At 42.2% G+C, this 26,314-nt stretch overlaps 2 protein-coding genes across 2 annotated transcripts in view; one reads left to right on the forward strand and one right to left on the reverse strand.

Moving 5' to 3' along the window:
* BPHL (biphenyl hydrolase like) overlaps positions 1 to 19,108 on the forward strand; it is a 59,327-nt gene extending 40,219 nt beyond the window's left edge. The window contains exon 7 of the mRNA XM_072603686.1: positions 18,716 to 19,108. Coding sequence (XP_072459787.1) covers positions 18,716 to 18,803 — 88 coding nt within the window. The 3' untranslated portion in view covers positions 18,804 to 19,108. The remainder of the gene's footprint in view (positions 1 to 18,715) is intronic.
* Positions 19,109 to 20,889: 1,781 nt separating this feature from the next.
* Positions 20,890 to 24,919, reverse strand: TUBB2A (tubulin beta 2A class IIa). The gene is made up of 4 exons (XM_072603685.1): positions 24,713 to 24,919; positions 23,255 to 23,363; positions 22,799 to 22,909; positions 20,890 to 22,148 (listed from the first exon to the last, which is right to left on the reverse strand). Exons 1-4 carry the CDS (start codon positions 24,767 to 24,769, stop codon positions 21,088 to 21,090), a joined length of 1,338 nt encoding a protein of 445 aa, XP_072459786.1. The 5' UTR covers positions 24,770 to 24,919; the 3' UTR covers positions 20,890 to 21,087.
* Between the last annotated feature and the right edge of the window lie 1,395 nt (positions 24,920 to 26,314).

Raw genomic sequence — 26,314 nt, forward strand, 5'->3', positions numbered from 1 at the left:
TGATGGAGTAAGGATCCAGAAAAATCCAAACAGACTAGAACACTGAGCATAATCTAATAAAATTTAATTTAATAGAAATAGTCTTACACTTGGGTTCAAAAGACAATTTCACAAATACAAGATAGAGGAGATGTGACAAGAATAGTTTGTATGGAAAATATCTGGAGTTTTAGTGGGCTACAAGTTCAATATGTATCAACAGGACCATATGGTATCCAAAAAAGAAAAAAAAATGAAATCTTATGCTGCATTAAGAGAGGAATGGTTTCCAGAACAAGGCAGATGAATAATCTTTAGTGTATCTATTATCGGATGAGGCAGATAGATGGTGAAGTGGATCCAATGCCAGATCTGAAGTCAGGAAGACTTGCCTCTCTGAGTTCAAATCTGACCCCAGACACTTGCTAGCTGTGTGACCTGTGCCAAGTCACTTGACCCTTTTTTGCCTCAGTTTCCTCATCTGTAAATTGAGCTAGACAAAAAAATGGCAGACCATTCCAATATGTTTGCCAAGAAAACCTCAAATGGGGTCACCAAGAGTAAGACACAACTCAGCTATCAGATAATCAAGGCTAGGGTATTGTGTTCAGTACTGAGAGCTATATTTTAGTCTTTCCATAGACTGGAGAGCATCCAGAGGGCAGCACCAGGATGATGTAGGATTTCAAGATCTTGTCATAACAAGAATCAGATAAAAGAAATAATCATGTCTTAAAGAAGAGAAGATATATGGGAAACTAAATCTTTTACCCTATCTGCTTTCAGGTTTTTAGGCTCTGACTAGGCGGTAACAGCCAACTGGCATAATCTGACAGCATAATTTTGTTTCCATTAGGATTTAGGACTAGGCTTAAATTTGACTACTATGTCAAGTCTAACTATCTTGTATCTCTATTTCTATAGTCAGTGTGAGCCATGTGCCTTAGCTACATGGCAGAACAAAAGGTTACCTTCTCAGTCTGGTGGGACAGAATAAACTAAAGGCGTAGGTTTCTATGGGCAGCTAGGTGGATAGAGCATGGGCTTGGAATCAGGAAGACTCATCTTCATGAGTTCAAATCCAATGTCAGACACTTCCTAGCTGTGTGACCCTGAGTAAGTCACTTAACACTATTCGCCTCAGTTCCTTATCTGTCAAATGAGCTGGAGAAGGAAATAGCAAACCACTTCAGTATCTTTGCTAAGAAAACTTTGGGGTTATGAAGAGTCAGACAAGTCAACGCAATTTGGTTTCTGTTCTTCCTTTTGGATTATACTGAGACTGAGATGGAGACATTTTCTAACTATAGGCTGGGAGATCCCCAGGCTAGAAAAAATTGACTTCTGTTATATTGCTTCTGAGACTTGTCTCATGCTGGGAACTAGTCAATATAAGAAATATACATGCCTAGGTCTGTCACAGATGCTTATGAGAAGTAAGATTAAATCTGTAAAATTCAGTCTTTGGCAAATTAAACAAATTATCACAGATCCGTTCACCAACTGGAAAAAAGGCAGGGTGGGGGGCGGGTAGGGAGCAACAAGGACATAGGTGCTCCACATCTCATCCTCCCTTTTGCCCCCAACAAGCAGTTTGTTTTTTTTTTTTTAGCCAGAGCCCCAGCCACCCAAGCCAGTGGCCCTGTTAGCTGTAACTTCTCTCTCTGGGTTTGAAAATAGGAAACTGCTGTTTTCAGCTGCTTTTATTTGCTCCAGTGTTGATACTATCACCACTATCAGGCCTCCTTCCCTCCCTCATTGGCGGGCTCTTTTCAGGTTCTGTCCTCATCCCCAAAGCTCTGTGATACATCCTGGTTTTGAATGTGCCATATAATTCCAAATCCCTATGCAGGTCTAGGACATTTCTCATAACCTCCTCCTCCCTGCAGAGGAAGAATTTCAGGTATAAAAAAGGTTATTTCTTTGAATATTCTGCAGAGAACAATTTTATTTCTCTTGAAATTGTATTTGTAATAAAGATTCAGAGAAGTCTAAGCTATTTAGCCTGGAAAAAGAAAAGACTCAGGAAGAACATGCTAGTTATCTTCAAGTATGAGAAAGGCTTTCTTATGGAAAAGGGATTATTAAACTTGCTCTGATTTGCCCTCAGAAGACAAAATTGGGAACAGCTGAAAGTTACAAAGAGCCAGATGTCTACTTGATGTAAATAAAAGCTTCCTAACAGCAGTACCCAGAAGTGGGATGGGCTGCCATGGGTTCCCAAATAGAAATGTTCAAGTCAAGCCTAGTCAGTCTCTTTTTGGTATGCCATAGAGAAACTTCTTTTTCTATGGGCTGGATTCGGTGGCCACTGAGATCGCTTCCAACTCCCAAATTCTATGATTCCATGATGCTAAGTTATTTGAATAAGAAGCAATGGCTGGAAGTTACTGAGGCGGATTTCAGCTCAAAGTAGGGAAAGATAATTAGAGCTATGGGAAAGTAGAATGGCTTAAATAGGGAGGGAAGGAGGAGCTCTTCAAGTTAGCCAACAGGCTTTTTGTTTGTTGGTTTACAGCACCTATTGTGTGTCATGTACTATGCTGAGTACTGGGGATACAAAGAAAAGAGTAAAAAACGGTGATCCTAGTCTGATGAGAAAGAGAAAATGAAAATAACTATGTATAGACAAGATCCACAGCAGAGCAAGCATCTGAAGCAGATTCTCAGGAATACACCTTAGAAATCTGAGAATCCAGCTCAAATGAACATTAAGTTCCCTGGATCACCACTTCAGTTTCATTTAGCTGGTATTTATTGAGTGCATTCTATGTGCCAGGCCCTGTGAGAATGCCAGGGACACGTTCCATTGTCAAATGAAATGTACGAAGATAACCATGTAACAGTATATACAGAGTAAGTACAAGGTAATTTCAGTAGATGTGAAGGATGGGGAGGATGGGAAGGCACTCTTAACTCAACTGATCAAGAAGGGCTTCCTGTTGGAGGTGGTACCTATCTTCAAAGGCAAATAGACAGAGATAAGGAGAGAACATTCCAGACACAAGAGACAGCCAATACAGAGGAACAGAGGTGAGAGATGGAATGTTAAATAAGGGTAACAGCAAACCGGCCAGTTTGACTAGAACATAGTCGTGCCTTATCAGTCTGGAAAAATGGGCTGAAGCCAGACAGTGAAGGACTTCAAAAGCCAAATAGAGGAGGTTGTATTTGTCTCGGAGGCATGAGAGAGCCACTAACATTTCTTGAGCAGGTGAGCACCACAGGTGTGGTGCTGTACTTTGGAACTATCAAGCTGCTGCGTGTAGGATGGATTAGCTAGGAAAGAGACAGGATGAAAGGAGCTCAATAAGATGGTTATAGCAATAGTCTAGTCCAGTATCAAATTCAAATAGAAGTGAGTCACTAAACTGTACTTATATTGACTTAGAAAACCATAAAGTATGAAGTAAACACAGACATATATATTTACACACACGTGTGTAAATATATATTATATATATGAACATTTATGGTTTTCTAAGTCAATATGTGGCCACAGATATGTGTATGTATATGTATACTATATTATTAATATATCAGCGTTAAATATTTTAGATATTTTAATCTGGTTCAGGTCACAACTCGGGAGTGTTGCAGGCCCATATTTTTAATACTTCTTAGATGATGAAGACCTGAATTGGAGTGATGGCTGTATTAATATGAGAGCAGTTGTGAAAGGTATGGATTCAGATCTATGAGAAGCAAAGACTCTTGATTGAATACTGACTGAACTAAATGAACTCTCTCACCTCTTCTCGCCTCCCTCCCCACCCCCTCTGAAAGTCTGAGGGAACCAGGTTTAGTCAGTGTGTCACAGTAGATACTATATTTTATCAGAAAGAGATGAGAAATGGGAGGCCAGAGAGTAAAGAAAGCAGGAACCTTGAACACAAACAGTTAATCTGAGTTCAGTGTGTATCTTCCAGACATAGTAGAGAGAACAAGAAAAGCAAGATGAATCCTGATAGATGGGCTGGAGTCAGGGTCCAAAGACTAAAGCCAAAAATAGGTCAAGGTGTGGCATCCAAGTATGCCAGACAAAGTAGGAGTCCAGAACTCCAGATGGGTCCAGATAATATAAAGCTAGACATGAGAAGAATGCCGGGTATCAAGGGCAGGAGTCAGCATCCAGGATTAAAGCTGAATGTGAGGGAACAGAGTGCTCACAGGGAGACTAGAGATAGTGTCTTAGAGCCTGGTACAAGTGAATGAGTTCACATCACAGGGTTACAACTCTTGATCCTCAGACAGGAGCTGGTTCCCTTCTCTCCTTAATTCAGGTATACAAGAACTGGCAGATGGTAGACGGTGTTCATCAGAGATCCCGCAGGTACTTGTGGGAAGTGATTATGGCATAGGTTAAGCCTATGTGCTTTGGGGCCAGAGTAAAAATGAGCTGAGCCTCTTGAGGACATGGTCTGGATTCTGTCCTATAAATTCTAGAATCTGGAGAAGGGCCACTTCCTGTGGCATCCTAGGAATTCTCTGAGTGATTTCCAGCTAGCTGGTAGAAGCCAAAGCAAGTTCGTGAAAACCCACTGTACCCTAGCCCAGAAAGGACTGAGCTGAGCTGTAGTAGCCTACCGACCCAGGACCAGATAGTGTACATTTTCCACTAAACCACCTGTTAGTCTTTGGCTCTGAAGACTAACAGGGGCCAACATGCTGGTAGAAGCAGAGACACCGAAGAAGTATGACTTCCCCCACCTCTGTGATTCCATATCATCTTCAAGACAGTGTGTGATGGGTGATCCCACTCCAGCTGCCCCTAGGCATACTCACTACCACTCCCCACTACCACCACACCCTCCCTTCGCAGTACTATTTTTAGCTGTCTATAGTCAACTGTTTGCTTCTATGGCTGAAGTAAAACAGTTAGCTCAAAATTCCACTTATGGTCATGTTATAAGGTAGACATGAAACAGAAACAAGCAAAGTCCTTAAGAATTTGAGCCTTTTGCTTAAAAAAAAAAATCCATCTCCTCTCCTGATCTAATATAAGCTTGATATTTGGCAAAAATTGTTCCCAGTTTAAGATGAAAACCTGAAAAGTCATTATAGTTTGTAAGTATTGATAATCATTACTGCTGTAGTTACTTTCAATAGTAATTATTTCATTGTGCATAGCTTGAATTTTTAGTGAACATCTTATATGAAGATGACAGGCAAAGTTTATCTTGGACTTAATTGGTAAGATGACCTACTTGCTTACCTCCTAGACTAACATTCTAGAAATGGTTACTATTCAGTGAGTAGAAGTAAGGAATATTGATAATTTTCCTCAGTAAGTTCATTTAAAACAATCATTTGCTGTTCATTCAAAGAATGTTTCCTTTATAAAATATCATGCTAGAGATTTTTTGCCAGTAAGAGACATAGGCAGGTAGGTGGCACAGTGGATAATGTGCTGGCCATGAAGTTGGACTTGTCTTCCTGAGTTCAAATCTGGCCTCAGACTCTTATTAGCTGTATGACCCTGGGTAAGTCATTTAACCCTGTTTGCCTCAGTTTCCTCATTTATAAAATGAGCTGGAGAAGGAAATGGTAAACTATTTCAGTATCTATGTCAAGAAAACCCCAAATGGGGTCATGAAGAGTTGGGCAGGACTGAACAAGAACAAAACAACAGGTGTTGAAGGGGAGATAAAGATGAATAAGACAAAGTTTCTGCCTTCAAAGAACTTACAATTTAGTGGGGGAAATCAAACACACAAAAATTAAGTAAAAACTTGAGTATAAGTGATGTGAGAGTTGAAAAGAGGGAGTTATTTTCAGCTAGGAAATCAAAGAAGGCTTACAAGAGGGTGGCATGGTATATGAAGGGCTGAGCCTGGAGTCAGGAAGACCTGATGGCAATCCAGCCTCAGACTACAAGCTGGGAGACCCTGAGCAAGTCACTTCACTTCGGTTTGCTTCAGTTTCCTTAACTGTAAAAGGGATAATAATAGCATGTACCTCCCAGGGTTGTTGTGAGGATCAAATGAGATCATTGTAAAGCATCTTTGTAAACCTGAAAGTCCTATATGTAATTGCTAGCTCTCATTGCTATTATGTGAAGAGTAACAGTCTCAGTCTGATATGATAGACTGGAATCCAACTGTGGAAATCCTTTATTTGGAGTTCAAAGCCCTCATAGCCCAGCCACCCCTTCTACCTTTCTAGTTTTCTTATACCTTCCATCCTTCCATGTATTCTATCCAGTGACACTGGCCTCCATGCTATTTGATGAACAAGACCCCATCTTGGTCTGACCATTTTCACTGGCTGTCCCCCATCCTTAGAATACTCTCATTCCTTATCTCTGTCTCCTGGCTTCTTCCCTGGCTTCCTTCAAAGTTCTAACTAAAATCTGACCTCCTACAGGAAGACTTTCCTAGTCCTTCTAAATTGTAGGGCCTTCTCTCTATTAATTATTTCCTACTTTTTCTGTATATAGCTTGTTTGTACATATCTCTTTGCTTGTTGTCTCTCCCACTGGAGAGATTAACACTTAATAAATGTTTGTTAACTGACCAACTGAAGGCTCTCTATACTAGGATTTATTCTATGCATGAAGTGACAGAGAGTCATTAAGACTTTTGAGCAAAGGAATGTTTCTGATAGGGATACATTAGGAGGGTCCATCTAGGTTTTGGTATGATGTGTAGGAAAGATTAGAGGGGAGAGAGACTAGAGGTAAGACCAATTAACAGGTTATTACAGAAGTCCATCCTGGTGAGAGATAATGATTGATTGAACTCAGAGGCAGCAGTGGGAATAGAAGTATGTGTGTTCCTCCTTTGTTGCCAAAGAAGACCATACCATCAGAGAAATAATGATGTGACTTGCACTTGACTTTGTTTTGAGTGAAGGGGTACTGTGCAGGTCACCAGCCTCACTTCTCCTCCAGAGCCATCTGAATCCAGTGACCAGATATTCATCAGGGTGACTGGAGATGACCCAGGATGAGGCAATTGGGGTTAAGTGACTTGCCCAAGGTCACACAGCTAGTGAGTGTCAAGTGTCTGAGGTGAGATTTGAACTCAGGTCCTCCTACCTTCTGCACTGGTGCTCTATCCACTGCACCACCTAATTGCCCCAAAAAAGGAAGGGAGACTACATTGAAGTATTGCATGGCAGCTTAGTCATAGAGTATATGCAATGGCAAACCTGGAGTCAGAAGATTTGAGTTCAGATTCTGCCTCAGATATTTTCTTAGTTGAGTGACCTTGGGCAAGTCCCTTAACCTCTCTCAGCCTCAGTCTCCACATCTATAAAATGGGAATAATAATAGCACCTATCTCACAAGGTTGTTGTGAGGGTCAAAAGAAGCAATATATATATAAAATGCTTTGTAAACCTCAAAGCTTTATGCAAGTGCTAGCTTTTTTTTGGTCATTATTCTATTTCTTTTTGTATCCTCAGCTTAGCATAGTGCCTTGTAGATAGTGTTTAATAAATGTTTATTGAATTAAATTGCATTCAGACTCGTGTCATATTTTAAGGAGTACATTAATATAATCTGGAGTGTACAGAGGAGGGTGACCAGGATGATCTAGAGCATGACAGAACATGTCGTATAAAGCTCAATTGAATGAGTAGATGAAGGATGAAAAAGCCTTACTATACGCTTTCCACGTATAAAACACTGGGCTAAGCTCTGGTGATATGAACAGAAAAGCAAGATAGCCTCTGTACTTAAGGAGCTCACGTTTTCATAGGAAGAGACAACCCATAAAGCAGATTTCATATGCAATTGAGGTAGAAAGGCCCAGTGATTCCCAGAGTGCACTGGCACAAGGCAAATGGTACTGCATCTTCTTTCCATCAATAAAAACCAAGGACTTGGGTGGTGCGAGTATCCAGAAACTGTATCCTTGAAGATTGCTCCCTTCATTCATGGTGGAAAGGGTCAAAGCCAGTGGTATAGGGACTTCTGGGGTCCTGGGTACATAGTCCTGGATTGTCTTCCCTAGAAACAGGAAATAGAAGGATACAAGATTTAGTGAAGGTGAGGTGGAAAGCATCAGTTTTAAGAATTAGGGGGAACATAATAGCTGTCTTCAAGTATTTGAAGGGCTATTAAAGAAAAATTAGAAGAGAGATTAAATTTGGTCCTAGGACATGGAATGCAAAGCAGTGGGTGGAAGTTGTAGAATGGCAGTTTTCAGCTTAATATACCAATCAGTCACACCTCTAGTTTTGAGTTACTACTGAATGGGATGGAGGAGCAAAGTTGCAAAGGTTGGACATAATTGAGCACTTATGCTCTGTTATGAAAGAACCATAAGGCTATTTTAACAGTCAGCAAAACAAGTAATCAAATGATTTACACAAATCTGTCAGATGAATTTATTAAAAGAATGGAAATAATTTATAGATCTTATGATTGGAGAATGGCTGAATAAATTATTGTATGCTAGTGTAACGATACATCTAAGATGACTCAATGATGCTTCTTAACATTATGGCTATTTCCTGATAATCCCCTTCCAATAAAACACTCCCTTATTACAAGGTACAGTTAAGCAAAGGAAAGCAATATGTTGGCGATATCTGATATTGTACACTTCATTCCATGCCTATAGTTTAACACCTCTTTATAAAGAGGAAAGCAGTATGGTTTAGCTTCAGTTCTCTGAGGACAAGATTGATGACTGCATCAGTTTTAGTTCTGATATTTTTAATGTTTGATTCTTTACACTGTATAGTCATTGGCATACATGTTAATTAATTGGCATTTGCATAGGACTCTAAGGCTGGCAGAGTGCTTCATATATATTGTCTTACTTAACCTTCCCAACAGCCTTGTGAGGTAGAGAAGGCAAATATTGTTATCCCTGCTTTACATTTGAGGAAACTGGGGTGCAGAGAAGTCAACTGTTTTACAACTGTGTCACACAGCTGGGTGAAATTTGATTCTAGGACTCTCTTGATCCCAAATCCCTCCTTTCCTCATTCCATTGTGCCATTATCACCACCTCTGAGCAGCTATGAAATCTAGTTAGATGCCTTTAGCATAATAATATGAACATAATTCCCAGATGGAGTTTACTCATCTTTTAACAACTATATAATTACAGCTATCTTTCTTTATGCCTTCAAAGGAATACAAAATAACAGGATACTTTAAAGTCATTCAGTCTTGTATCGGAACATGATGGTAGTACAATAAGGGCCTTTGGTTAGTGAATGAAAAAGAATTAAGAAAGGTAATTCTGATCATATTCTTATCCTTTCATTCCAGAGGTCAGCTGTACTCTTAATTATGCCTTAGAATGTGGTTATTTTTTTTTTTTAAATCTCAAGACCTTTTACACTCTTAAAATTTGTTGAGAACCCCCCAAAAACTTTATGGTTTGTATCTATTGCTATTTACTGTATTTGAAATGAAAACATCTTAGAATTATTTTTAAAATAGTTTAACCTTAAAGACTTACTAAAAGAAAACTAGGGACCCTTCCTCCCCGCAGGTCCCCAGATCACACTTTGAGAACCACTTGCCTTCAAGGAGTGCTTCCCATCCTTTTTAAGACAAGGTACTATCCACCATTTCTTCCCCAAAGAGATCCTTGCAGGGGAAAGGTGTGGAATAAGTAAATAATAAAATGTACTCAAGCAGAACAGAAGAGGGAAAGCTGTCCTGGTTTTGCTTCCTTCTTTGCTAGGAAATCCTGGCAAACAATGGAAAGAGTGGGGAGCAGTCTCTTCAGTAGGCTTGAAGATCTACCAGGTAAAACTTTAAGAACTGCTGGGCGACACCCATACCAAAACTGAAGATTCAACTAGGTCTGGGATTGTGCACCATTCCAGAGAAGGTCATGTGTTTTAGATTCTGTGAACTGGAGAATGACCTTGGCCTGGCTGAGAGTAATCTCCCATCCCACCAAAAGTCCTTCCCTAGTTTTTCTTGAGAGTGACTAAGTGGTGCAGTGGATAAAGTGCCAGACCTAGAGTTAGGAAGACTCATCTTCCTGAGTTCAAATGTGACCTCAGACATTAGCTGTGTGTCCCTGGGCAAGTCACTTTACCCTGTTTACCTGTTTCCTCATCTGTAACAAGAACTGGAGAAGAAAATGGTAAACCACTCCAGTATCTTTTCCAGGAAAACCCCAAATGAGATCATAAAGAGTCTGAAATGACTGAACAACTACATGTTTTCCCAGATCTCTACCATAAGGTTAAGCTGGAACAGATCTGCCTCCAGGACTAGAAGGGTAGGTAAGTGGGTGGAACAAAATGACTGTTGGCCTCAATACAGTCTCTCTGATGTCCAGTTTCCAATATAAACCAACTGACTGACTTCCAGTTATTATAACTTACATCTCAAGCTCCCATTTGTTTGGAAGTCTACTATGCATTCGCTTTTTCAAAGCAATGCGTAGTAAATGTAACCTTGAACTTGCCAAATTCTGCTTTTATTAAAGAAAATGTAATTCATTCAGACTGCACTTGACTTCCTACTCAAAATCCTATTGAAAGTAAATATCTTAACAGTGCAGCGAAGCTTATGAACAAAAAATGTGTTATGACAGCTGCAGAAGCTACTTGCTCAACAAAGGATTGCTTAAGGCTGCAGTAGTTTGTAGGCTTAGATGTAGAATCCTGCAGGGAAGTCCTGTGCAATTCTCCATAGCAATCTTAGGCAGATTTAAGTTTCTCCAAGACCAGACCTGTTTCGCCTGGTCCCAGAAGGCAGAAATAACAATAGTGAGCTGAAATTGCAAAGAGACCAATTACAGCTTAATATTAGGGAAAACTCTATAACCATGAACAGCTGTCCAGTACTGGAGTAGCCTGGCTAGTTCAGGAAGTGGAGTGAGTTCTCTGTCATTGGGAGGCATTCAATGTCACATTATAGAAAAACATTGTAGAGGGAATTTCTGCTGAGGTATGGGATTGGATTGGATTCATAACAGTTCAACAAACAAGAGGTCTCAATATGCTAGACACTGGAATACAAAGAGAAAGGAAGTGATAGGATCATAGATCTAGATAGAGCTGGAAGAGACCTGAGTCATCCTATAGTCCAACCCACTCACTGTACAGATAAGCGGGCTCAGACCCATGGAGGTGGGGTAACTTGCCTAATGTCCCCCAGTTAGTAAGTACTAAGAGCAGAGCTGGAAGATTTCTTTGGCTCCAAATTTGGTATTCTTACTCCTGCATTGAGCTGCTTCTGAGGCCCCGTTACCTTGGCATGGAAGAAAGTTACCTTTTCATGTGAAATAAGGGTGAAGGAGAAACAAGTGGCAGAAAACAGGCATCTGAATGATGTGAAATGAGGAACACAGAAGGAGAGAGAACTCTCTGCATATGGACTTAAATTTTCTTTTCTTAATTTGCCCCTTACAGAGTCTTTCTATTATCACCTGATAATTTCACACCAGACCCAGAGTTCCCTAGAATCTTCCTTTGAACCCAAGTAGTTTCCATATTACTAGAAAATTTGTTGTTTAATTGTGCCTAACTCTTAGTGACCCCATTTGGGGTTTTCTTGGCGAAGATACTGTGGTGGTTTGCCATTTCCTTCTCCAGCTTATTTTACAGAGGAAGAAACTGAGGCAAATAGGGTTAAAAGTGACTTGCCCAGGGTCACACATCTAGTAAGTATCTGATGCCAGATTTGAACTCAGGAAGACAAGTCTTCCTGATTTCAGGCCTGGCACTCTATCTCCTGCACCACCTAGCTGCCCCATTACTGGAAACTAGAATTCATCTAAGAACCCTTTCCTTTCTTGTTCTCTGCTTGAACTCACCAAGATCTGGCTCCCTCTTGTTAACAGCCTCCCTGGCTACACTTTCTAGCACTAATTGAACTTTCACTCACCCAGACTCATTTGGTTATAGTAGAGGTGTTGTATTCCTTCTTGTTCCCCACTGCCACTCCTAAATTCCACCCTTACCTCCTTCACTCAGTCACTTTCCTTCCTGAGGTTTATCCAATACATGATTACAATCCAATCAAAATTCTGGTAGCTGTTGTCTACAGACCTCCAGGATTGTCTCCTTCCTTCCTTAATAAGTTCAGCGCCTGGCCCACAATCTTATTCTCCCCAGTTCTTGCCCTCTGACTAGGGGACTTTAATATACATATTAATATTCCCTCAAATTCCCTTACCTCCCAACTCTTCAGTATACTCATTTCTTATGACCTGTTCCTCTGTTACACACAGAGATATCATCCCTTTGATCTTATTATCACCTGCAAGTGTTCCACATCCATGCTCATGAACTCTGAAATTTCTTTATCGGATCACAATCACAGTCTGTTGCTGTTTCGCCTTTCCCCTGCCTTGTAACTCTAAACTTCATTCTTCATCTTCACCCTCACCTCCCTTACCCCTCAGTTCTTATGTAGACCATGACCCCTGTACTGGCTATAATCTCTATCCTTTCCATCTTGACTCCCTTTTCTCCCTATTCCTCTTCTCAAATCACTCAGATGTGCTCTGCCACTATTTCCTCCTTTACCCTTGTTTCACAATAAGAGGTGAACTTTCTCCATGCCAAGGCAAACCTTTCCATGTGCACAAGTGATCCCGTTCCATCTCATTTTCTCTAGCAGATTGCCCCCCCCCAATTATCTTGATTAATAATCTCCATTTGCTCCCTCTCTATTGGCTGCTTCACTTATGCTTATGAAGATTTTCATATCTCCCTGATCCCCAAAAAACCTTTACTTGATCTGTCAATTCCTGATAATATATTTTTTTTTTTTTTTTGCAGGGGGGAGGTGAGGCCATAGGGGTTAAGTGAGTTGCCCAAGGTCACATAGATACTAATTGTCAGGTATCTGAATTTGAACTCAGGTCCTCCTGACTCCAGGGCTGGTGCTCTATTCACTGGGTTAACTATCTGTCCCTATCCCTGATAATAATTGACCTATATTTCTCTTCCCTTCTGTGACTAAACTCCTTGATAAGTCTGTCTACAATATGTGTCTTCATTGTCTGTCTTCTCACTCCCTTAACTCTCTACAGAGTGACTTCTGACTTCATTATTCAACTGAAATTACTCTCCCTAAAGTTACTGATGATCTCTTGTAAGTAAAGAGGATTTTGTTATCCTTTTTGCCTTAGTTCTCAGGATCCATGGCCATAGCAATTTCTAGTTTCCAGGTGCTAGATAATAATTCTCAGATCATGGTTCAAAACAGTTTCCACGCCTGCGCAGTGAGATATATGGAGTGACATAATACAATACTTACTGTGCTTGCGCTGAATGACAATATTGCTCAAGTTAACCTGTGGGGCTATTTATTGCTGGCAGTGTGCCTTCTTTGTCTGTTTCCTATAAAGCAAGTGGGCACTGGTCAGTGAGTGGGGAACCCACAGGGGAACATGACAGTATAATGCTGTGTGTGCCTCGACTGCCCCCATCAAGGGTTGGAGGGCATCTGTGTTTGCCTCAGCCGGCCCCCTTTGAGGCTTAGAGGATTCTGTAGGAGTTGTAACTCCTACTATATTCTCATTATCCCCTGAAAGAAGGGTGATCAGGGGAAGCTGCACGAATTGGTGCTGTCATTGTGAGCAACCCTCTTGAGAAGAATAGACTAGAATAAAGTAAGATTATTAAGCCTTCCAAAGTGTCTCCCTGCCCTTCCTGTCTGACCAGAGCAAGAGTGAACCTGTTACAGGCTGGAGTCTAAGAACTCCAGTGCCTCCCAGCATCCCTTACTTGCTAAATCCGATGGCCTTTTCTCAATCCTCGTCCTTCTTGACCTCTCCTCAGCCCTCGACATCGTTGCTCACCCTTCTCTGTTTTCATGACCCTGTCCTCTCTTCACTACTCCTCACTCTCTTTTGGTGGATCTTAGTCCATGTCACCCTCATTGACCACCTCTTAGGCTCTGTCTTGACTCCTTTTCTGTCTCCATCCTATTTTATTTGATGATCTCATCAGTTCCCCATAGATTCAATTATCATTTCTATACAGATGGCTCTCAGATCTATTTGTCCAACTTCAACATCTCTTTGGACCTCAAGTCTCGAATCTCTGCCTTTTAAATATCTTGAGCTAGGTGTCTATAGATATATTAAATTCAATATGTCCAAAACTGAATTCATTATCTTTCCTCCCCAAACTCTCTTCTCTTTCTTAATTCCCTGCTGTTATTGAGGGGAGCATCATCCTCCCACCCAGCCAGGCTTGCAGTCTAAGTGTTACCCTCTACTCCTCACTAACCCTCCATATATAGTTAGTGGTTGTGTTCTTTTGTTAGAACATATCTCATATAAGAAGCCTTCTGTCCTCTGACAGTGCCATCAGCCTACTGTAGGTCCTCATCACCTCACGTCACCTGCCTCACCTGGACTATTGCTCCCTACCACGTGTAGGGAGCTCCCTACCCACTCGAATCCACTCTCCATTCTCCACTTACCTATCAAATATATCTTTCTAAAGGACCATATCACTTCCCTGCCTCATTCAGTCCATTCCCGTTACCTCTAGAATTAAATACAAAATCTTCTGTTTAACTTTGAAAGCTCTTTATAGCTTGAGCCCCTCTTCCCTTTCCAGCCTTCTCACACCTTACTTCCCTCTCTATATTCTGTTTCAGTGACACTGGTCTCTCTGCTGTTACTGACGCAGGGAGCTCCATCACCTGACAGTATTTTTACTGACTCTCCCTTGTGCCTTCCAAGCTCTTCTCATTTCTGCCTCCTGACTTCCCAAGTTTCTTTCATATATCAGCCTGTGTCCCTCCTTCTTTGAGAAATATTTGCCAATTCTCAGTCTTTTTCTCAAATCCTTTTATTAAGGGGATTCATTTTGTGAAGTTTTGGGATTTGTTCTGTGAAGTTTGGATGTAGTCAGAGGGCCGCACTTGAGGACATAAAGGGCCACATGTGGACAGGTTCCCCACCCCTGGACTAGGGTGGTGTATGAAATATAATTTGTACTCAAGTAAATATAAAGTCATTTTTGGAAGCAGAGAATGCTAATAATTGGAAGTTGATGGCAAGGAAAGGCAGAAGTGAAAGGTGGGGAGGAAAGACCAGAACCGAAGGTAAACATTTAAAAATTAAAAAAACAGCATGTGAGTGGGACATCCAAGAGGAAGGGAAAAAGAATGGGTTGTTTGGTTTTTTTTTTTTTTGGTGGGGTGGGGGAGGGGAACTAGAGACTTTTAGAAGTGGAATTGAGGGAGTAAATTCCAAGCATATTGGGGTGAGGAAAGAGGCAACCTCTATAAAGACACAAGGATGGGAAATCTCAGGTCACATTTTGGAAACTGTGAGTAGGCCAGTTTGTTTGAGTGTATGAGGGGGAGTGATATGAATTCAGTCTGGAAAGTAGGTGGGAGCCAGACTGTGAGAGGCTTTAAATGACAAAGTAAGAGGTTTTGTTTTGTTTTTCCTTGAAGCAGTAGGCTGCTTCTGGAGATTTTTCAGTGAGGAAATGAAATGGTCAGACCTGTGGCTTAGAAAGTTATTTGGCTGCTGAGTAGAGAGTGGGTTAGAGAGAGGAGAGTCTGAACGCAGGGAGGCCAAACAGGCTGTTCTAATAGACCAGGTAGGGGGTGATGATCTGAACTAAGCAGAGAAAAGGGCACATGTTATAGAGGTAGAATAGATGACTTGGCAACTTATTGGATTGAGGGGGAAGTGAAAGAGCACTAACAGCATCAAGAATTATTCTGTGATTACAATTTGATATACCCTACTCAAATTAATCAGCATTTATTTAGTTTATTGTGATTTGAAGGGATCAGTGATGGTATTAGTGAATTAAGCAGAATAAGATTGAGTTTGAGTTATGTATGCTAATGCTGTTAGGATAAGAGTTATGAATATTTTTTTTTGGTGAGCTAATTGGGGTTAAGTGACTTGCCCAGTGTCACACAGCTAGTAAGTTTCAAGTGTCTAAGATTGGATATGAACTTGGGAACTCCTGATTCCAGGGCCAGCGCTCCATTCACTGTACTACCTAGCTGTCCCCTTTATAAATAATTAATCTACCTTGTATTAATGATTATATTACTTGTATTTGATTTATCAGCTAGATTCATATTGTTAGTTAGAAATGTAATAAGAATGTAATTAATTACTGAACACCTCTTCCCCCGCAACCCAAACATGCTGTAATAAGATTCATTTATTGGTACAATATCCCCTCACCCCTATAAATCACTACATTCACTCCCTTGTGACCTTTGCTTCAAACCCACAACTTCCTTGGACCCTAGGATACTATTGATTAAACACTAGAGTCCTATGACTTTTGGAAGGCCCTGAGATGTTGTTGAAAGGGTCTTATGATCTTTGGAAAGTCCCTGCTGAGATGACCTGGAATTGATGACCTTGGAAGGTCTCATGGCCTGTGAAAAGACTGTTGACAGAGTGGTTACGATTGGTGGACATTTCCCTTAGTCAACCATAAGATTTCTCTACTTCTACACTTGACCAATCAGTGAATTGTAATACCTCCTTCTATTTTTTAGTACTCTCCCAAGTGTATAAAAGTAGCTAGAACCCAAAGTGAGGAAGATCTTGGATCCAGTTGATTAGGGACCTTTGAACTCCCTAATAAATTGATTAATCATGCTTGGAATTCTCAGTGAGTTTTGTTATATATTGTAATTTTTTTTACCTACATTTCTGAAGTTGTCAGTCTGGATGATAGGAAAAAAGATATAGAGGAGGAGGTTTGAGGCAAATATGAGTTTCATTTTGGACATGATTAGCTTGACCTGCCAATGACATATCCAGGTGAATGTCCAATAGGAACTGGCAATGAGAGTTAAATAGAAAACAAAGCTGGATCTGTAGTTTGGAAGTACTCTGCATAAATAGGATAATCAAGCCCGTGGGAGTTGATGAGATCACTGAGGGAGTCTAGAGGAAGAGAAGAGAGCACAGGAAAGCTAGCTGGGGGTGACCCAGAAGTTAATGGGCAGGAGACGATTGATGAGAATGAGAAGTGGTCTGACAGCAGGAAGAGAAAAGGTAGAGAATAGTATGATAGAACATAGGATCATAGCTCAGGTGCTGGAAGGGACCTCACAGGCCACATAATCCCATCCCCTCATTTTATAGATAACAAGGGATAAGAGAGAAGCTAATCTAAGAGGAGGGAGAGTTAGCAGAGTCCTAAACTGCTGAGAGGTAAAATAGATTGAGAACGTAGAAAAGGACTTCACATTTAAGTGATTACTGGCAACATCAGAGAAAGTAGTTTCCAGGAATATACTGAAATGTGAGCAAGTAGGGGCAGTGAATGTAGAAGTGAAGGTTAAGGATGGGTGGGTAAGGTGAGATTCAGGATGAGAGACAGAGAGGGTAGAATGGTCTCTTATGTCCCTTCCAACTCCGAGATTATGATTCTAAGATTCTAAGTGTTTTTTGATCAAAGGAGGATGGCGTGACTTAGAACTTTCAGTCTTTGAGTAGGAGCTGAGAAGCTTCTAAGTTCTGATTCTAGCTTTCCCATTCTTCAACAGTAGAAGCCATTCATTAGCTGACCTTAAACATCTATTTATTTGAAGAATCAACTGCACAAACTCTCATCTAGCCTTAGAGAAGTCACCATAGTTCCCCTTTTAGTCATTTCTTCCCTTCCAATCAGTTTATGGCCAAAAAAATTCCTTTGCTTGATGATGCATAACAAATACAATGTTTACTCTGTATAATACTCATATTAAGGGGAAGCCATCTTACTAAGCATACTTTCAAGAGCTTGTTACACACACTGTATTCCTAGTTATTTTAAGTTATTCCGCATTCCCCAAAAAGCTAGTATAAATGAATATATTATATTTTCTTCACCATACATCAAGGCTTCTCAACCTGGGGTCTGTGAACTTTTTTTAAAAAAATTGATAACTATAGCGTTATAACTGGTTTCCTTTGTAATTCCACATATGTTATGTTTTAAAACATTCTTCTTGTGAGTCCATAGGCTTAACAAGTCTGGTAGAGTTCATGACATTAAAAAAAATATGATTAAGAACCCCTGCTATTTATTATTGTACAATAAGTTTCTCCTCTACTCGATGGATCTGAATGTAGTATTTTATGAGCTCATTAGCCATTTCCTGATAGTTGCAAAAGAATTAAAATTACAAACTGCCCAAAGTGCAGTGAAAAGATGTATGGTGGTTGTGAGTAGGAACCAAGACTTGCATGTAAGAAGTGGTATGCTGTCCTTTCTCTCGTGTTATACGACCAAGAGTCAGAAGGGTCTTTGGAACTTGTTTAGCAAAACCTTATTTTATAGACGAGGACACCAAGCTCAAAAGTGAGTTATTATGCCATCATACTAGTAGGCAGAGCCGAGATTCAAACCCAGTTCTTGACTGTGTGTCCATTTTACCCTGCTGCCTCTAAGGATGTAAATGTAGCAGAGACTGGCCAATCAACAGAATGAAACAGTAGGCTAACCTGTTAAGGTCAGCATTGGTACCCCAAATGCTGTTTACAAACAGGATCGAATAGTTTTAGAACGGAAAGAGATGCCAGAAAACATCAAGCCCAATTCATTTTCAAGCAGAATAAGAGGAAACACATTAGGTAGAATATTTTTGGGGCATTTACAAAGACTAAGAAGGCAAAAGAATTTCAGAAGATTAAAAGGCATAGTAGGGCTTAAGAAAGCACAGTCTGCTCTGAGGGAAAGAACACTCATATCAATCAAAATAATCAAATCCTGGTTTTTCCAAAGAATAGGTTATGCTGAGATCTTGGATTTATGAATTTTTTACTGCCAAGTAAATGTTTATTTTTTGATATTCACTGTTTTCTTCTTTTAGATTACATCTGATGCCAGAAGGCAAGCACAACCTGCATTTGCGTTTTGCAGATGAATTCAACAAACTAGTAGAAGACTTCCTACAGTAAAAAAAAAAAAAAGTTGACCAAAATCTTTCTGGTTTTTACATACATCTATCTTCAGATCATATTGTAAATTGCCTTTCTTTTAGAAAAAATAAGAATTATCAGGATCAATCATGTTTATGAGAGCACTCTAATTTTGTGGCAATAGCTACCCCATCCCCCAAAAGTAAATCTTACTAATGAAATTTCTTACTAATAAATTGTGAATTTCTTCCTGTAAAATCCCTTTAGTTCTAAATAAACTGCTGTAGATTGGGCCATTTGTTTTTCATATCTGCTACTAAACAAAATAAAACAAAATCTTGAAATTCTGCTATACCTTTCTTTGAAAAACAGATAGCACTTTTCCTTTTGCTTTATTTACACTCACAAGAGCCCTCAGAGAGGAAAGGAATATATTGTCCACTTATCGGTGGAAAAAATTTGGTACAATTGCAACTAGTTAACAATCACTTATTTGGCTTATTAATAAGGCAAACTGTAACTAGAGATCAAGGCAGTTTCCTCTGTCCCAGTCTCGCACTGTGTGCTCCTCCAGGTCAATTTCAATAGTCCCACAAGTTTTAAAAAAGGAATCCTGATCTTTGTGACACAAAGAAGGCTGTTACATAGTATACTCTTTTACTGCTGCCAGGATTTCCTTAAGTTCCATGTATGTATTTAAAAATGTGAATAAATAAAAAGTAAGTTTTATAAAATGATAAAATGTGTAAAGGCAAGGCTTTAGATACCCTTTTATGATTATAGGTGAGTATAGTAGTTACCTGCGTAAGGCCATAGGCACAGGACTCCCTGGGCCTCGTTTCCTTATCTGTAAAATGTGGGGGTTGGATTGATGGCCATCCCTTTCAGCTTGAAATCTTTGATCCTGTGATTCCCCTCCCAAGCCCAATTTTGTTATGTCTAAGTTAAGTCTCATCACTAATTACAGGGAGGAACCATCTGACAATTCAACCCACTCTTTCTTTTCTTCTGAGTCCCTAATGTTCTCTGGGAAATCCAGGCACTACTGGAATTTTTATTTTTTTTCTCCTAGTAAAAGCAGGCTTGGGAGCTGTGTTAATGACCTCAGCATGCACTTGCTACCTCCACTCTAACTCACAGGGCCCTGCAGCAAGTTACATGCCCCACTGGACCCAGCTAGCTGGGTAACTCATCTCCTTCTCTTCTGTCTGCCTCCCCCTCCCCTTCCTTCTTCTCTCCAAAGGAAGGTAAATTTGGATAGCCAAAAGATGCCCAACTGACTTGAGTTTTACTGGCTCCTTTCCTGTCCTGTCATGTCCTGTTCCAAAACCTTAAAGCTATTGCACTCTGAAGCTGGGACGCCAATGGGTCCCTGTCTAAGGGCTCTTCTGGACCCTCCTAGCTTTAAAGTGATTATCAATAGTAACTGTTTCCCACCCAACCTGATATCTTTCTTTTTCTTGACTTCATTAAACGGGCCATTCCCTGGCTACTTCTTAAACAGGCCTATTCAATGAATGGGCGTTGCCTCACCCTAAGTGAGTACCTGCAAAGACCTTGACTTAAAGGGCCCAAGGTCTCCCAGTGCATCCTGGGCCATCTCCAGTCATCTTGAGGAATATCAGGTCACTGGTTTCAGATGGCTCTGGAGGAGAAGAGAGGCTGGTGACCTGCACAGCCCTCCCTCACTCAAAACAAAGTCAAGTGCCAGTCATGTCATCATTTCTCTGATGGCATGGTCTTCTTCATCAACGAAGGATGAACACAACATGCCCCATTCCAGGCCTGTCCAGAGCAGGACATGACTGAGCCTGCTGATAGTACTATACTGGACTTAAGTAGTAGTTTTGAGGTGGACTCAAGGGGTTGATGAAAGAGGAAAGGATGTAGGGGAGAGGACATGTCCACAGGGAAGTGTAAGTAAGTACCAAATATATACAAGGCAATTTGGGGCTGGGAAGAACATTAACAATGGAGGGAATCAGGAAAGACTTCCTCTAAGAGGTGGTATTGGAGCTGAACCTTGAAGGTAGCCAGAGATTCTAAGAGTCCCACTTATTTATTTTAAATGTCTGAATAAAGGGAAAGTGAGTTATAAAATGATAAAGAACAGTCAAGACAAGGCTTTAGGTACATGCCTTTTATGAGTATAGGTATTTTCACATAGATATTACCATAATTTTAAAGTGTTCCACATTATTACATCAACAATTAACTTCTGACAGTGGCAGAACTGAGCACCATATAGTATACAAGTAGAAAGACCATGCGTAAGCACAATAGTATACAGTCCATGTAAGATGCATAATGTATTCAGATGGCCCTAAGCCTCATCCTCGCCTTCTTCCTCCTCAAATTCCCCTTGTTCATCAGCAGTGGCATCTTGGTACTGCTGATATTCAGACACCAGGTCATTCATGTTGCTCTCTGCCTCGGTGAACTCCATCTCGTCCATCCCTTCCCCTGTGTACCAGTGCAAGAAAGCCTTACGACGGAACATGGCCGTGAACTGCTCAGAGATGCGCTTGAACAGCTCCTGGATGGCCGTGCTGTTGCCAATGAAGGTGGCAGACATCTTGAGGCCACGGGGTGGAATGTCACACACGGCTGTCTTCACGTTGTTGGGGATCCACTCCACAAAGTAGCTGCTATTTTTGTTCTGCACGTTGAGCATCTGCTCATCCACCTCCTTCATGGACATGCGGCCCCTGAAGATGGCAGCCACAGTCAGGTAGCGGCCATGGCGGGGGTCACAGGCAGCCATCATGTTTTTGGAATCGAACATCTGCTGGGTGAGCTCAGGCACCGTCAGAGCCCGGTACTGCTGGCTACCACGGCTGGTCAGAGGGGCAAAGCCTGGCATGAAGAAGTGCAGGCGGGGGAAGGGCACCATGTTCACTGCCAGTTTGCGGAGATCAGCATTCAGCTGGCCTGGGAACCGCAGACAGGTGGTGACTCCACTCATGGTGGCAGAGACTAAGTGGTTCAGGTCTCCATAAGTGGGAGTGGTCAGCTTCAGGGTTCTGAAGCAAATGTCATAGAGAGCTTCATTGTCAATGGAATAGGTCTCATCTGTGTTCTCTACCAACTGGTGGACAGACAGGGTGGCATTGTAGGGCTCAACTACAGTGTCTGATACCTTGGGGGAGGGCATCACACTGAAGGTATTCATGATTCTGTCTGGGTACTCTTCCCTGATCTTGCTGATGAGCAGGGTTCCCATCCCAGATCCAGTGCCACCTCCCAGGGAATGAGTTAGCTGGAAGCCCTGGAGACAGTCACAGCTTTCTGACTCCTTCCTCACTACATCCAGGACAGAGTCTACTAATTCTGCTCCCTCTGTGTAGTGGCCTTTGGCCCAGTTATTTCCTGCACCACTCTGGCCTGGAAGGGGAAGGAGAAAAAGGCCAAATTAGATGTTGAAATAGTCTTGAAAGGGACATTTTCAGTTCTCCAATTTTGACTATATTGAAAAATATAGTACTAATTTCATAGATACAGATTTTCTGGTTAACATTTCTTCAGATCAGAGCTGGGAATTCTTAATGTTATGTGTCAGTGATGGTATAAACTGAGATACCCCAAAAAGTACCTACTGGAGTTTCTGACAGAGAAAAAGGTTCAAGTCAATTATAAAATAGGGATTCTAACTTTATGGAGAGGGGAGAATAATTCACAGACAGGGAAAAAAGTAGATAGCAGGTTAAACAACTATTTCTATATGCTTTATGTTATCACTGCGTTTGAAATGGCAGCTAGCTGATTATTCAGGGTTTACTGGCCTTTAGCGATTTTTTGTCTATAAGCCTTTAGAGGTTTTACTCTGATGTTAGCTTCTGCAGCTTAATGAGAGTAGGAATGGAACTTCTTCCTTGGTTAGTAGAGATAGTAACCAAAGCAGTGTTACCCCACAGGCTGGATGAAGTCTAGTGAAGGAGTGGTTAGGTCTGTAAGCTGATGTGTCACACCTCACTCAGCCTGGCTGTAAGAAAGACAGTGAATCATTTAACTACTTCCAATTTATGATTACGTACCAAAAACGAAGTTATCTGGTCTAAAGATCTGGCCAAATGGTCCAGATCTGACTGAGTCCATTGTGCCAGGCTCCAAATCCACCAGGATAGCCCGAGGTACGTATTTGTTACCTGTAAAAGGAACAAAAGCCAGTGTTAGACCTGTAGTCAATTTTTCAATCACCAGAGGAGCGACTGCCTCAATGCAGTTTCCTCATCAGTGTTGACTGGAGAAAATTCTACCACTCATAAAAAAAACTGGTAGGATTATTTTATTTTTCTTAAGAAAAATGATCCAAAAATAATAACTTCATAACCATATCAGCTATATAACCTTTACAGGATTTAAAAGTGGCTCCTCAGCAGCAATACTCATCGTGATACAAGGAACACATCCCTCGTTTATGTTTCGTGCCTATGTCGTTAATTAGCCACAGTATGAAAGAATTAGAAAGAAAATGATACAAATATAGTTACCAGCTGCTTCATTGTAGTATACATTGATTCTCTCTAGCTGCAGGTCACTGTCTCCATGGTAACTGCCCGTGGGGTCAATGCCATGTTCATCACTGATGACCTCCCAAAACTGAAACAGAGAGGTTTTTAATGAGTAATGAGTTAAGAGGGTATGAAAGGCATTTCAATGTCACTAAAGATGGCCTCTTTTTTTCTTTTTCCTACCACCTTCTTGCAACAGTGGCCACTCTGGTCAGATAACTAAAGACTATTTCAAGGAGACAAGCAAGCACAAAATAGGGCATTTCTACCACTACCAGCAAGCAAAGCTGTTAAGGTGCTTGGAAGGCTGCAGAGCTTTGGCCATGTTATACTGAATATCACGGAAAAAGCAGCAGTGAATTCATCATTTCCATTTAGAGGAAAGGAATGACGTGACAACCTAACAGTAAAGGCTAATGCTGCTTTAGACGGAAACGAACAGTAAATAAGCAGCATTGCCTATTGATAAAACAGCCTCGGTTTTCCCTGCAGCAGCCTGATGCCCAAGGTTCAAGTTCTGACTGCTCCGATGATCAATGAATCTTGGCATGCACCAAACCCCACCCAAGCCATCCAAGAAACAGGATTTTTTATGCCACTGACCTACATACTGGTTTAAACACTGTCCACACTGAGTGAATGCAGGGGGAAGGGCAGGCTGGAGGAAGGAGGGGAGCTCTGAGACAATTTAGTGTTTTCTTCAAGGTTGTTGAATCTATTGTAAATTCACAGCAGGAAAGGGGTGAGGCTGTGACGGTGAGCAATATGGCGGTTTGGAGAGAGACCACATCTTTGGCAGAGACATACACTCATGCCAAGCCACAACACCACTCCCCTTGTTAATTCACAGGCATGATTACAATAATTACATTACCTTAGAAGGATGATCCAAGCTTAGAGTTTTTAGATGGGTCAACAATGTGCCCATATTGAGTTAGGTAATTTGTCTAAAATCTCTTTTTCAGGATGTGAACCCTTAATCTTAAATTAATCAATCTTAATCTTAAATCTTAATCATAAACCCTATTTGCCATTCAGTGTCTGAATGCATGAGTTTTTTAAGTGGAATTTATACATGCGTGCATAGGGATACACATATATACCAGAATATGTACATATGAATTACATGAACTTAACATGTCACTGGGTAAATATTTCAACTGAACTGGCCATTAGATAAAATTACGCACAAGCATAAGTCCGTACGTCATCAGCTAGCCACGGAAGAAAATACAAAGGGCTTAAACAGCTTGGAGGGTTTATTATTTTTCTAAGCTCGAGCTCCGCCTCGGGGGAATTAAGGCACAGGTTGAGCCCGGCCGGACCCTCAGCGTGAAGGAATGCACAAACCCCGAGTGGTCGGCAGGGCTTCCCGGGCTCCCTTTCCCAGCCCGCAGGGCCGCCCGGCACCCACTGCCTGACCGCCACATGCCTCACCTTGGCTCCTATCTGGTTGCCACACTGGCCAGCCTGGATGTGCACGATCTCCCGCATGGTGCTTGCTTGCGACAGCGATGGTTCGTTTCCCCAGCCGGCCCTAGCTCGTGCCGATGCACCAGCTCTCCAGGTCCCGAGGCTGCAGCTGAGAGCGGCCGAACCCCAAGTGAAGCCTTTTATACGGGGGGCGGAGGAAGCGCGCCTGCGCCCCGCCCCCTGATTCACACGCGAGCCGCCAGCCAGCCTCGGCTCTCCCTCTCCGCCTCTGCGCGCAGCCCGCCCCGGCTGCCTCGGTGAGGTAATGCGCTAGCCGGGGAGGCGGTGGCGAGCCCCTCTCGGCGCAGGGCGGGTCTGGGTGCTGCATTGTCCTGGGCACCGGGGAAAGGCGAGGGGTGGGGCCGAATGGGGAGCCCGAGACGCAGAGAAAGAAAGAAAGGAGTTGGGGCGTCGCTTTGGCCATTGGGGCGCACGAATTGGGGAGAGGGCTGTGGATGTGCGTGCAGTCTGGGCTGCATTGATGGGAGGGGTCTCGAGCTAGGCGTGGGCCGCGGCTGACTGCAGTGAAGGGCCCTCCCCGACTGCCCCTCCTCCTGGGGGTGCCCCTCCTCATCCTGTCCTGCTTCCTTTGCAAAAAACCTGGACCCGTATGCGCCGCTCCCTGCAACCCTTTCCATTCGACCCCAACCCCAATGCCTTCAGCGTCCTCTCAGGCTGATTTGGTACCCTGGGCCAGAATCGGAGACCCATCCTGACTTGAGGGAAACGAGGTCCTTCCTGTCTCCCCGAAAGCCTCCCCTTCCCCACCTCTCTGCGCTCCCACTTCCTCCTGCCTGCCCCTAGACCGGGCTCTGGGCCCAGCTGGGGACCCAGAAGGGGTGGAGCGCTGCGGGTAGCAGGGATTTGGTGCTACTGGGGAGAGAAGGTCACAGGCTGCCCTGTGGGTGGGCGCGAGGGGACGATTTGGAAGACAAGCCCGCAGTGAACTGGATCGGGTAACCAAAGGTGACCACCCTCCCGGCCTCCGGTCCAAGTCAAACCGTCCTCGGCGAGGGGCTGGAGAATATGACTCCGGGATGGAAGGACAGCTGGTGGCTCGGTTTCCTAAGTGGAGGAGGAAAAGGAGGCCTTTGCAGGTGCTAGGGTTTTACACCTGGTTCTTGAGGTGTTCCTTTCACCTTGCAGGGTAGAGAGAGCCGAGCCAGAACCCTGAGGGCAGTCTGGATAAATGGGATCAGTGTGTAGGGGTGTGAAGGGTGCATGTTTTGAATCTGGAGAGAAAAGGTGAGGCTCCGGAACTACCATTGTGGGGAGGGTGGGGAAATGACCAGCTTGGGTTCTTTTCCAGGGCCTGGTCAGTAGAGCAGTAGGGCAAGCCGACTTCACAATTGATCTTTGAGTCACCACTGACCACTTTGAACTAGTCTCCCCTCTCCTTGCGTCTGTAACTATAAAATGTGGGTGACACCTACCTCCTTAACCGTGTTTTGTGAGTAGAAAATGAGAGGGTATGGAGAAATAATAACTCAGCTTTAAGGTCGAGCTTGTAGTTCAAAAGATGCCATATAAAGGGCATTCTGATTCTCCCCTTACCCCACCCCTAGT

This window comes from Notamacropus eugenii, chromosome 4, assembly GCF_028372415.1.
Source record: "Notamacropus eugenii isolate mMacEug1 chromosome 4, mMacEug1.pri_v2, whole genome shotgun sequence".
NCBI classification, from domain to species: Eukaryota; Metazoa; Chordata; class Mammalia; order Diprotodontia; family Macropodidae; genus Notamacropus; species Notamacropus eugenii.